Genomic DNA, 12,807 nt, shown 5'->3' on the forward strand with positions numbered 1-12,807 from the left:
TTAAAATTGAGCGCATGTTAAAAGCCTTCAACACGAACAACACCCTGTGTTTCTAAGCCAAACTATATAGGTCACTAGGTCAAGTTGGAAATCATACATATTAAAGTTATTGGCATTTAATATGTAAGCAATGTGTAATTTACAATTCTTATCAGATCAGCGGACTCTGTGGGATAGGTTATCTTTGGTATCATTCTATAAGCTGAACTAAAATTTTGAATGTGCCCAAAACCATTGATGGTGAGCCCACAATGGAGCTTTGACCACAGTTCAGGGCCAAATCTAACACCATCCTTAGCCCTTTGCACTTCAGTGCAAACTTGATTTTGTTCTGACTTTAAACTTTAAAACTTGATTTTGTTCTGACTTTATACTGTTAGTTTTACCCTACCCAGTGCCTGTTTACCCTACCCTGTGCCTGTTTGCATTCTCTTCCCCTCCTTATTGTTTTATTATGATTTTATTAGAATGTAAGCCTATACGGCAGGGTCTTGCTATTTACTGTTTTACTCTGTACAGCACCATGTACATTGATGGTGCTATATAAATAAATAAATTAATAATAATAATAATAATAATAATAATAAGTGATGTTTATGAGTTTCCTTTATAAGAAAAAATTCAGCAAGACATATTTGCGTATCTGCGGACACAAAACATCTAGTGATTTTGAGTGGAATATTTTTTTACCATTAACGTAATACCAATTGCGCAAGATGTTATGAGATGTAGCGGAGCAACTTGCATGTAACAGTTAAACAAACCATGAGCTGTCGTAAACAAGCGAAAGACAGCAGGCGCTGCTTTAGCTCCTAAACAACCCAGCAGTCCAGGTTCACACATCATGCACAATAACCTCTGAATGAGCCAATTGTAGGTTGTTGAGTAAAAGTGAAAGTGGCATGCATGCAGGAGGCAGCACTCTCTCTCTCTCTCCCCCGCTTGTGTAGGACAACCCATGGGTTGTTTAAACCATAGGTTATCGTTACGTGCAAACCAGGTCAATATCTCTTTTCCAATGATGTAAGACACAATGAGAAACAGCGGATGTCCAGGCATTTCTTAAACCACCGTGTTTTAGAGAAGAGTCATTATATGTACTAACCTAAAAATGCTCATAGAAGCATAAGCAGCTACTTCAACATAAGCCTCATCTACAAAAACCGTTTTGAAACAGGAGTAAGGGTAGCGACAGGTAAGTATCTCTTCATAGAATTCAAACACTTCATGGAGATATGATGTAGTATGTTTGAGCAGTGGGAGAAGCTGCGGCAAACAAAAATGAGTCACCTACAACAACAAAAAATGAAAATTAGCAAATAGGTAAATTTAACTTGAGGCTTGTCAGACAGCTGGGAGCTGTCCACAGGTTCTGACAATGCAATTGACTGCGATCTTATCAAACATCTACAACCTCTAAAATGAGGGAAAGAGAATTAATACTGGGCTTAACTGCATGATTTGAGCCTATAGACAACAGCCTATCTGCAGTAAATAGCACCACAGAGTAACGACCATAGAGTAACCACAGAGTGGTGCCATTTGAGTACATTACTCCCAGCCATTGCAATCCAGTGGAAGTTAAACTACAACTTGTTCTTCAAAAGGTATGGGAGCAGACCCAGAATAAAAATGTAATATTTATTTATTTATTATTTATTTATTTAGAATATTTATATACCGCTCCTCATTGAAAAAATTTCGGAGTGGTGTACAAGGCAAAATGAAAATAAAAACAGAATAAAACAGTTAAAACAAAATTTAAAAAGAAGCAAAAAACAACAACACAGAAATCCAAGGCTGCATGTTAAAGAAAGGCTTCTTAGAATAAAGATGTTTTCAGGAGGCGCCGAAAGGAGTACAAGGTTGGAGAAAGACTGACGTTCTAACTTTATGATTTTGGCAGTCAATAACTTATTTTAGCTCTTTACCCAACCCTAGCCTTGAAGACCCAGGGCAGATAACACTACATTTAAGTAACAAAACAAGACAACCACTTTAAAATTCATATACGATCAATATAACAGGAGTTACATTTTAATTATCACCCCAAAACTTCACACCAAAATATGAAAAATGCCACATAAAATCCTGTGAAGGGTATTACCTCATGCATGTATGGATCAACAAGAATTTCAAATGGTCCAATAGCCAATGAGATGTTAGACGCTGCAGTCGGAATTGCCAGCATGTAATGGAAGGTCTTTTTTCTCATATCGTGAGTATACACTGTTTCCACTAAGTCTCCATTGGAGACAGCCACCATCGTGGCATCAACTGTATACTCCAGTTTCCATGTACATAGTTCGGAATATGAATCAACACAAGGAAACCAAAACCTAGAAATAAAGTTAGGTCATAAAAGCAATAAATTGAGACTAAATGCTGTATTATTCTACATGGAAGCATTTTAGCCCTTAACTTTACTGAAATTATGTAATTCTGCCACCAAACAAACACGTATAGGCAACTTGGAAGAAGTGACCCTCCCAAAACCTTCACCGCTGCCAAAATTGCATTCTACCATGCCCAAAATACAATGAGCCACAAAAACCTAGTCAGTTTAGGACTTCCATGGGGCTTCCACTCTGTGTTAAAAGCTTCCATCATGCTCAACAGGATACAGCTCTACTTAAGATGGAGACATGACTTACTTTACAGAGGACAATTATCTATTTGAAGGACAGTTCAGTCCAAGTCTGGTGCAAAGATAAAACCATAAGAAGCTGGGAGAGGAGGAGCCTGGAAGCTGGCCATCAACAGTTACCACCTAAATAGCAACTGAGCCATCAGGCACAAAGGTCACCTGGTCATAGCCTCTCCCATAATAGTGAGATATATTGCATTTCTATTTAAATTTAATAATTCTTCCAAAATTTGCATCTATACTTATCAATTAGCATACAAATTTATGCAAGCTGATATGTTGTCTATTTTTTGGTGGTGCATCTCCTCTTTGGCTAATTTAAGATAATTCTTGAAGTTCCACTTTCTCGTAAAACTTTAGGAATGTACAAATTGGTCAGTGAGTGACGCTGACTGAATGTGTGTGCAAATTTGGTTGGGGCTTGGGATAAAACATCACAATCTAGGGCAAACACCTTAGCTATCCCCAAGCCTACGACTTATATGCCATCAAGGTAAAGATGCGTCCACATTACTCTTTCTTGTTCAGTTAGACCTCCTCCTTTCAAGTGATATTATTCTAGACCTTCTGGGTTTGGGCGATTTAATCATTTTTTTAATTTTTATTTTATAAAAGTAATCAAGGAAACACTGAGAGATCAGGTAGGTAAAAACTAGTATCATCTTTTACTATTGATACAATTCCAAAATCTATACCACTTTCATTTGCATTAGTAGTGAAAACACAGATTTGAGACTTTAATACTGAAAATTTAACGAACAGGAGAATGAATTGTTTCACTGATCTTGAGATGTTAAGAGTTGCTTCTTTTATAACATTTCCCCTAAATTAGTGCAGAAATGTAATAAATAAATAATAAAAGGAGACAACTATATAAACCAATGTCCAGTTCGCATAATCAAAACAAGCCACTGTAGCTTGTTTTAGTACCCGGCATGTGTCGGATGCAATTTCCCTAATCATCTGCCCAGGCGCGGCTTGTCATGCCGTCCAAATCTAGACCTCATGGCTTCCTTGTGGGAGAAACAACTCTCAAATAACCCATGGCTTGCTGTTGGGTTATTTGAAGGTTGTTTCCCCCTCAGACAAGCCATGCCACCCAGGTTTGGATGACATTTCAAGCTATGCCTGGGCAGGCAATAAGGCAAATGGCATGCTTGCCATGGATTAAAACAAGCCACCATGGTTTATTTAAGCCATGGTGACTTGATCTTGTGAACTGGCCCATTGTGTAAAGAATGCACACATATCAATTTTACTGTATAATCATGAGTTGAAAAGCTGCAATTGGCTGTAGATTCCCAACAAGTACACATATTGTTATTTGTTTTCTTCTTACCCATGTAGGGAAAGTGTCACATCTGAAGTGGTCCTGAGATACTAAGATGCAAAATAAGACTAATCTCTAACTGTCACAGCACTCTGTAATTACAAGGCCTATGACATTTTAATGAGGCTTGCATTACCCAGGTATTATGAGAAGACTGAACAATTCTCACCTTGTAGAATTCTGATATCCACAGGAGAAGACATGTGCTCCTCTCTCTGCCAAGCTGCCTTCCACATTAGGTACCACAAAATTAAGGCCTCCTTTTGGCTGGTCCAGAGAAAAGTTGATATGTACTTTTAAGACTTTTAATTCTGCAACAATAAACAAGCCAGCACAATGTTCAATATGTATACATTAACTCATTCTCAGAGAAAAACATGGCAAACCCATTTGAAATATTAAGCCTTGCAAAAGCATCTTGTGTTCACAACTTCAATGCACCGACAAAGATAAAAAAAGTGACATTGGAATCTTTGAAGACAGCCTAGGAATCCTGAGTAAAACAGGATTTTTTTAAAATTTTTAAATATGTTTATTGAAAACATGTACAGTTGATTTTTCTCTTGATGCAGATTTCCCTGTATATGGAAACTAGTCTATGCCTGAAGAAACTCCAAGACCTTGTCTTAAATCCCATTAATCTAATGGTTTCTCTGATCCTCAAGATCAAAACACTTCACTAGCATTGCAGGGTCATTGATCCACAGCCAACACATAACACCATAGAGGTAAAATTATTATAAGCTGCTAGCAAATCTGTAGCACCTCATTTCAAGAATCAACAGGGTCTCTATACTTTACCATCAACATGTTTCCAAAGCTCTGATGGCACTTTAATACACAGCTCTCCATTTCCAGCATCTGGGTCCACAGCGCTGACTGCAGCAGCATATGCATTGGAAAAGTAGTTGAGATTTCTCCTGCAAAATGGAAGAACACAATGGTCTCTTCAAGTTCAAATTCAAACTCAAGCTGGGTTTGGGGTGAAAGGGACCCCTTCACATGCTGGAGATAGCTTCTCCTTAAAAACACAATTTAAAATAATAATCTCCATCAACAATCACAAAAATGTTGCATTCTATGGCAGCAGCACTACTGAACCAGAAATGCTAAACAGCCACAAGACATTTGAAAAAGAAAAGTTTTACATCCTTTTTTCAAAAGCCAGAAGAACTGTACAGCTTGGACCTCATTGGGGTTGTCATTCCATAACCTTGAGACAAAGACCCTGTTTCTTGCTCCAGATGTACCAGTGGTAGGCAACCTCGTAGCCTCCAGATGTTTTAGATGACAACTCCCATAATCCCTTACCATTTGCCCTGCTGGCTGGGGCTGATGGGAGTTGTAGTCTAAAACATCTGGACATTGCCTTTCCCTGACATATCCACACTGCATGTGGCATGGGCACATGAAGCAAGGCCTGCCCTGCACAATGTAAAAAGAGGTTGGGTATGCATGGCGAGAGGCGGCCTCTGAGGTATGTTGGTTACGGTCCATGAAGGGCTTTAAAAAGTCAGGAACCATCACTATCAGTTGACCAGGAAGCCAAATTGGTAGCCAGTAAAACTGCCATAGAATAGGCTGAATACATTTCTGCCTTCCCCACATCTGATAAAATAACGATATTTCAAATGACTACAGACTGCTTATATGACTGAAATATTTTTTATTGTGGTGGGAATCTTTTTGACTTGGATTATCTCTACCTATAAAGCTGAAAGTATGTATATGGGTTTGTATCCCCAGAAATGTTTACCCACTTCCAGTTGAGTTAGAAACTTGAAATTTGGCACGCTGATAGGTCTGGCTGCACAATGTACCAAAAAAATCTAAAAACACGATTTTTTCGGTTTAAAGTCTTTTTTAAAAAAACGTAATAAAAAAACACATAGGCTTATGCCTACAACTCCCAGCATGCCTTGGGCGGGACTCCCAGCATGTGGGAGGCTAGACTTACCGGCCTTTGGCAGCCATTGTGAGTGCGCATACGGGTGAGCACTGAGTGCCTTTCACAAGCCAGTCTCCTAAGGTCGATCTCAAGAAGTCATCCCAATTCCACATCAAAGGCCCCTGGTCCTGATATCGTGGTTTTCTCAGACTCTGCCTCCAAACCGAAGGAGGAAGCACGTGTGCGCACGGCCTTTGCTCTCAAGAAGGAGGGAGGGAGGGAGGGGAGGCACGCTACGCATGCCCAGAAACACCATTTGCTGCTGCAGCACACCATTTTAAAACAAAATGACCAAGGCAATGGGCAGCAGGGTATTCTGGGGCTCTTCTCCCCTGCCCGTCCGCTCCCTAAAGATGAATAAGTCACAGAGATATTTCTTATTTATCAAATAAACTTGATAAACCTCATTTAGGGACCCGAGCAATGCCAAGAATATCAGCTAGTAACATATAATATATTGTATGTGTTGTACATATAGGTTTTTCTTTTGTAAAGAAAGTTCATTAAAGTTCGGAACAAAACTGCATGGAAATTCAGAGTTCAGACTCAGCCTTCCAATTCCTAGCCACAACGAATCCCATTCATTAATGCTAACCCGTCTACATCCTGTTACACTCTAATGGTGGTGATTTCACAGTCAATTGAGTTCCTTGCTTGGGTGGCTTTACAGCAGACCTCTAACGTTCTTTTAAAGGGTGATCTAATGAATAACAGAGAATACCTTTCTTAGTTTGGGTCCTACAGTATTTATTTTTTTTACACTAGTTTACAAATATGCTGCACCATTCCTTTTTTTAATGAGCTTAACTCCTTCTCCCAGGATATACTTTACATTAACTTATTACCTACAATACCTATAATATAATGTCAATTAAATCCAACTATTAAAAGAAAGGACAGTAACTGAATCTTTTCCCCTTTCACTTGAAGGTTCATTAGGATTTCCATTATAGATTTTTAAATTTAATACGTCCAACATGAACACTATCCAGAAGATTCAAATGCAAAAAAGAAAAAAGAAAAAAAAAGAAATCACAATATTTTCTTTCCCATGCCAATCCGCCCTGCTCAGAAGATCAGTTGGTGGGGCACTGTTCAATTAAAGGTGTTGAGCCCCCGCCAAAAAGTCAGACATGATCTCATTTTCAAAGCTTTCCTTCTACGTCTCTTTCCCTTCCCAACACATACTGAGAAAACGTTATGCTCTCTGGACATTTATCTTGGTAATTCAAGAGGCTACACTGATTATTCAAGGACAGTTCAAGGGCAGTAGAACCTCAAACTTGAAGCACAGAACTCATCTCTCCTACCTCTTAGGGAAAGCATCCTGGGGCACTGAGAATAGACGTTAGTTCAGTTTTAGCTTCAACAATACTATGGATGGTGTTCAAGTGGCAACTTGCATGTATGAATGAGCCATTCCAAACCAAACACCAAACAAAGAGTCATTAGATCAGAAGTGACGAGTGATGGACATGCATGTGTGAATTAGCCCTAGCTTTCCAATCTTTGAATTTTGAGTTGTCTAAGCTATTTAAATCTGAAGGCTCAAGGCATGCAACACCAGCTAAACAGCAACAATACAGCCAAGAGAATGCTCAAGAAATATGTTATTACAACTGCCACACGCCAGCTTATCTAAATGAATCAAAAGCCAGCCCCCCCAAAGGTCATTACTGCTGGAAAATCTTCAGACTCAGATATTCGAGAGTCTTCAGCCGAAAGGAGCTGCAAAATTATTATTCATAACAGATGCCCATTATACGCATCTGATACTTTCAAAAACACTGAATATTTGCAATAGGACCCAGTGGAACAAGCAACCTCTAAGACTTACAGGGCCCAAAATAATTAGTGATTTAGAGGTATGGGGTGTTGGTACTCTGCATTCTCAGTGAGAAACCTCCATGAGAAGATTTGCTGCCATGTAAAAGGTCTAAAAGTCAATGCCTGGTATTCCCAATTAAAATATTGGGTAGTGGTACTGGGAAAACTCCTATGGAATCAATAGGCTCTAATATCTCCTTGCAGATCTCCTGGCAAAAATAATCAACTAAGGCCTAACAGTTTACTCAGGAATATACCTACACTGCCATTACAGCATTTGAGCAAAACCTTCCCAATAATCTTCCACCATAATTTACAATATTATTAACAGGATTTCAGAATAATAGTACAACCAGCTTGGTTTGGTCACCTGACGGCTATTGGCATTAGATGTACCATAAATTGGAGAGCCCGATTAAAAACTTACCCATAGCTTATAATAGCAGTTCTATTATTACATTATAACATGAAGATAAAGCCAATTCCCTTAAGTCATTAAGAGCACAATCCTATGCATGTTTAGACAGAAAAAGCCCCTGAAGGGGATTTTTTCTGTCTAATCATACATAGGATTCCACCCTAAATATATGATGTTCCAGTAAAAGCAGCCTATCTGTACATTTAATTCTTTCCAGAGTCAGATGCAAGCCCAGTAAAAATAAACCATCCATAAAGCAGTTCTTAATTTGTGTCTTTGCCCTAATGGTGTTTTCATCTTTAAATCTTTTAGTAATTATGGCACATAATGAGCACCAGAAATTACAATTAACACAACTCACATCTTTGATACTAATTCCAGGGACACTCATTTCAACTCACTTTAAAGTAAATACGATACAGGGTTTTTCCTGCCTCTTATTATCACTAAGGGACAGTTTTCTAGAATGTCTGTATTTAAAGGGAACTTGTGGTTAGATACTAAATACCATTGGATTCACAGACAGGAACAGGCCACATTTTAAGTAATGAAAGCTAGACTCCTTAGCATAGAGGCTAATATTTTATTTATTTTGTTCTTTTTTCACATGTGGATTGGTCTGCTCAAATATGTGACTCACTGTAAGAAGATTCAATTTTAAGGACCAATATAGTGAATGAGACATTTTATGGATATGTTTGTAAGTGGAATATAAATGGTTTGTCTTGGCAGTGCAGATCTGGGCTTAAATTCCTTGACTATATATTCATTCATATTTAACACTAAAGGTCTGAATGACCTCCTGACTTGGATGGCCCAAATCTGACCTAAAACAAGCACAACCCTGTTAGGAAAATCGTACAGAATGCTCAGGTGTGTCAAGATTGCCCAGAGACCAGAAAAGGTTGGGGTCAAGAACGTGAGGTTTGTGAGTATAAATGAAAATATACTTTTGTCAAGCACCACAAGCAGGGATATTGTTTGCGAAGACAGATCGCTGTAACCATTTTTGCAGAAGCTTTTGAAAAAAAAGGGAAGAACTTTCCTTTGGCCATGCACCACTTGGTGCTACATTACGGGAAGGAACAAAATTAAACTTAAGACTACTCCCACACAAAATGATTTAAGCTAGTTAAGCAGTTGGGAATTCTCCTTGTCTCCCGACAGTAATCTTTTTTCTGAACGAAGCAGTCCCAGATGTTTCCATATTTCATCTTGGGGGAGTTGCTTCAGCCTTTTCATCATCTTGGTTGCCCTTTTCTACACCTTTTCCAACTCTACAATATCCTTTTTGGAGTGTGGTGACCAGAACTGTACTCAGTATGCCGTGTGGCCACATGATAGTTCTGTAAAAGGGCATTATGACACTGGAAGTTTCCTATGCGGCAGGGTCTTGCTATTTACTGTTTTACTCTGTACAGCACCATGTACATTGATGGTGCTATATAAATGAATAATAATAAATAATAATAATAATCTTCAATTCCCTTTCGAATTATGTCCAGCATGGAATTTGCCTTTCTTCAAAGCAGCTGTATACTGGGTTGACATTTTCATTAAGCTATCCACCACAGCCCAAGATCAGTGACCACCAATTTGGATTTCATCCACATATATATCCCGATATGAATCACTTTACACTGACTTACTTACACGGAACTGCATTTATCATATTAATACCTAATCTGTCAGTTCAGAGAGATTCTTTTGGATCTCTTGGCAATGCCTAAATAATTTGGTGTCATCAACAAACCTGGCCACCTCACTGCTCAAAGTAATTCTAAGATTCACTCATCATTACCTTACTTTCAGCACTTGTTAAATGTGCTACAATCTTGTATTTAAAGAGCACCCATGATTTGAAGCCCGATTTATATCCTACCATGAAAAATATTACTAGCGATTCTAGATAGATTAGCCAGTATGATCCATTTACTTACTGTTTTGACTCATGGTGACAAACTTCCAGTGTGGGATCGTTATAAATAAAAGCTGCTTCCAGATCATTGACTCTCACTCTGTATATCCTGCATTGTTTACTGTTCAGCTTGATTCTATTCAGGTTTGCAACTGTGGGAAATATCGTCAGCTCTACATAACCCTATAGAGATTTTTTTTAAAGAAAAAACATTAGAAATACACATACATTATTGCATTATTATTGTTTAATAGATTGATATACTGCTGAACATTTTTTAAAAAATTCTCTAATGGTCAGTATATATTTTATACTGAAGACATTTATACCCGAAGTGGTTTTTTTATAAAATGGAATTAGAGTCTCAAAAGAAGTTTCCTTTTATACCACCTGAAAAATTAAAAATGACTAACTTCCCCCAAGTCACTTTTCATAATGCTTTTTAAAGTGCACTCTGACAGAAAAAATAACAGGAGAGTTGCAAGATATCCTATGATCACCAAAGGAAGTCCAACGTATAGCATGAGACAAGTAATTTTCAAGCAGTCCACAGAAACAAGAAGTTTGAGAACTGCAGCGCTAATGCTTTGAAGAACAGCCATAAATCAAACTACAGAGCAACAAGATCTTAAAGAGTTGTTTGTCATGGGTTATTGGGTTCTTCCATTTCTCTTTCTCACACTTTTATCCCCTCTTGCCCTCCAAGTTCATGGCAATGATTGTGCAGGTATTGTATTTTCCCTCAAAACAACCCTGTGAGGTCAGTGTCTTGCCCAAGGTCACCAAGTGAACTTCATAGCTGAAGCAGGGATATGAAACCAGATCTCCTTGATCCAAGTCCACCACCTTCTACTAAATCACACCAAATCTCCCTTTTGCCATTTATGTTTTTTGGGAGTTGCTGATGCTCCGCTTCCAAGCGTGTTTCCTTGTAAAACTAAAAATGCAAATGTGTAACCGTGCGCATATTCCATATCATGGCCACTGAAATGGGGACAGCAGATGCAAGAGTCTGGTAGCAGTCCTTGGGACAGCAGATTAAGGGTGGGCTAGCCTGGTCTGCCTGATGGTTTAACAGAGAAGCTTAAATAATGATGCATCTATACATGCAGAATATTTGTTTGATTATTTTAGAGGGCTTTTTATATTGTTCTGACAGAATTATTATTATTATATTTATTTATATCCCGCCTTTTTCCCAGTACTGGGACTCAAAGCGGCTTACAAAATTAAAACATGTACAATTAAAACATATAAATATAAATTTACAAACTTTAAAATAGAATTAAACCTACAGTAAAATTAAAAACATGTTAAAAATTTAAAAACAGAAAAGAAATATGGTATAGTGGTTGCTGGTGTAACACAGGAGAGAAACTTCTCAGCTCCCCAGTCCAACTGTAAGCTCCTCCACAGGGAATATCAACAAACAACTGGGAATGGGATCACAATCCTACAGCAGCCACACCTTCATCTCTCCAACTTTAAAATACACACAAATAGATCTATTCAAGCTTTCCCCATTGTAACTGAGTCAAACAATAGACACAGCTTGTTTGGTGGCACTCATTCTTCCAAAGCCTGGGGGTAATCTCATAAAAAGAAAGCATATGGAATACATTAATGGACCCTGGGAACACAACTCTCATGAAAAACAGGAGGATGTACCATTGAAACCCACCATTCTCAAGCAACCCAAGGTGGAGAAATGCAGCTATTCATGCTTCATGGCAGGAAAGAGGTATCTGGCAATCTTTTCCAGTCTTTGTAAATTTCAGGATTGACTACTGCAGTGTGCTCTAACGGGGGCTGCCCATAAGCAGCATTCAGAACATAGCAGCCTATGCCCTGACAGAGGTAGCAATATATAAGAACTGTGCTGAGCTAAACTCAACTAGCGGCCTATTGGATTCTGAATGCAATTAGATGCTAGCATTGACATTTAAAACCATTTATAAGATACCTAGAACTTGAGGATAAAAGGGGATTTGTTTTGTTTTTTTCTATGAATGGTTCAGGCCTAAGGGAGCACTTTTCTCGAAAGAAGCAGTCTAGCTGTTGAAGTTAGCCAAGAAAATCCTATTGCAAATACCAACCCATTCCAATATCAAATAAGAACTTGCAAGAATGAGAGCTGGTGTAGTGGTTAGAGTGTTGGACTGGGACTTGGAAGATCTGGGTTCTAGTCCCTAATTTGCCATGAAGTTCACTGGTGACTTTCGACCAGTCACTAACTCTCAGCCTAACCAACTTCACAGGGTTGTTGCAAGAATAAAATAGAGGAGGAGAATCATGTAAGCTGCATTAGGTTCCTTGGAGGAAAAAATGGTGGAACACAAATGTAATAATAATTTTTTTAAAAAAAATAATTAAAAAAGAGAACAAGATTTTTTCCACAGTTGCCCTGGAATTATGAAACTTTCTCCTCACAGAAATCCACGTGGAAGCTTTTGGGAAAGACCATAAGACTTTCCCTTCTTGTTGTTCAAAATCCTGAGCCCATCTTAAACAAACAAATAAATAACTGAGGCATTTCTGGCTTCAATTTCTGTAAATTGGATGGCTTAGGATGCTTAATTGGAAATAACACCTCTATAAAGAAGTGCAAGCTGACCTCAAACACCTGAAAGTCCACTTCTTACATATGGCTTTTTGGTGTAGATTCTAGAAACAATTCTATACTATCAAGACTGCAATTATTTTCTCACATTTTAGCTCT

General features: G+C 38.3%; 1 protein-coding gene across 1 annotated transcript in view; it reads right to left on the reverse strand.

The window, feature by feature from the left end:
* The window catches only part of TAF2 (TATA-box binding protein associated factor 2), a 60,464-nt gene that overhangs the window by 44,427 nt on the left and 3,230 nt on the right, over window positions 1-12,807 (reverse strand). The window contains exons 3-7 of the mRNA XM_063131083.1: window positions 10,111-10,271; window positions 4,779-4,897; window positions 4,147-4,288; window positions 2,108-2,339; window positions 1,106-1,290 (exon numbers count right to left, since the gene is read on the reverse strand). Of these exons, the coding sequence (XP_062987153.1) occupies window positions 1,106-1,290; window positions 2,108-2,339; window positions 4,147-4,288; window positions 4,779-4,897; window positions 10,111-10,271 (839 nt within the window). The remainder of the gene's footprint in view (window positions 1-1,105; window positions 1,291-2,107; window positions 2,340-4,146; window positions 4,289-4,778; window positions 4,898-10,110; window positions 10,272-12,807) is intronic.

The sequence above is a fragment of the Elgaria multicarinata genome, chromosome 7 (assembly GCF_023053635.1).
Source record: "Elgaria multicarinata webbii isolate HBS135686 ecotype San Diego chromosome 7, rElgMul1.1.pri, whole genome shotgun sequence".
Taxonomy (NCBI): Eukaryota; Metazoa; Chordata; class Lepidosauria; order Squamata; family Anguidae; genus Elgaria; species Elgaria multicarinata.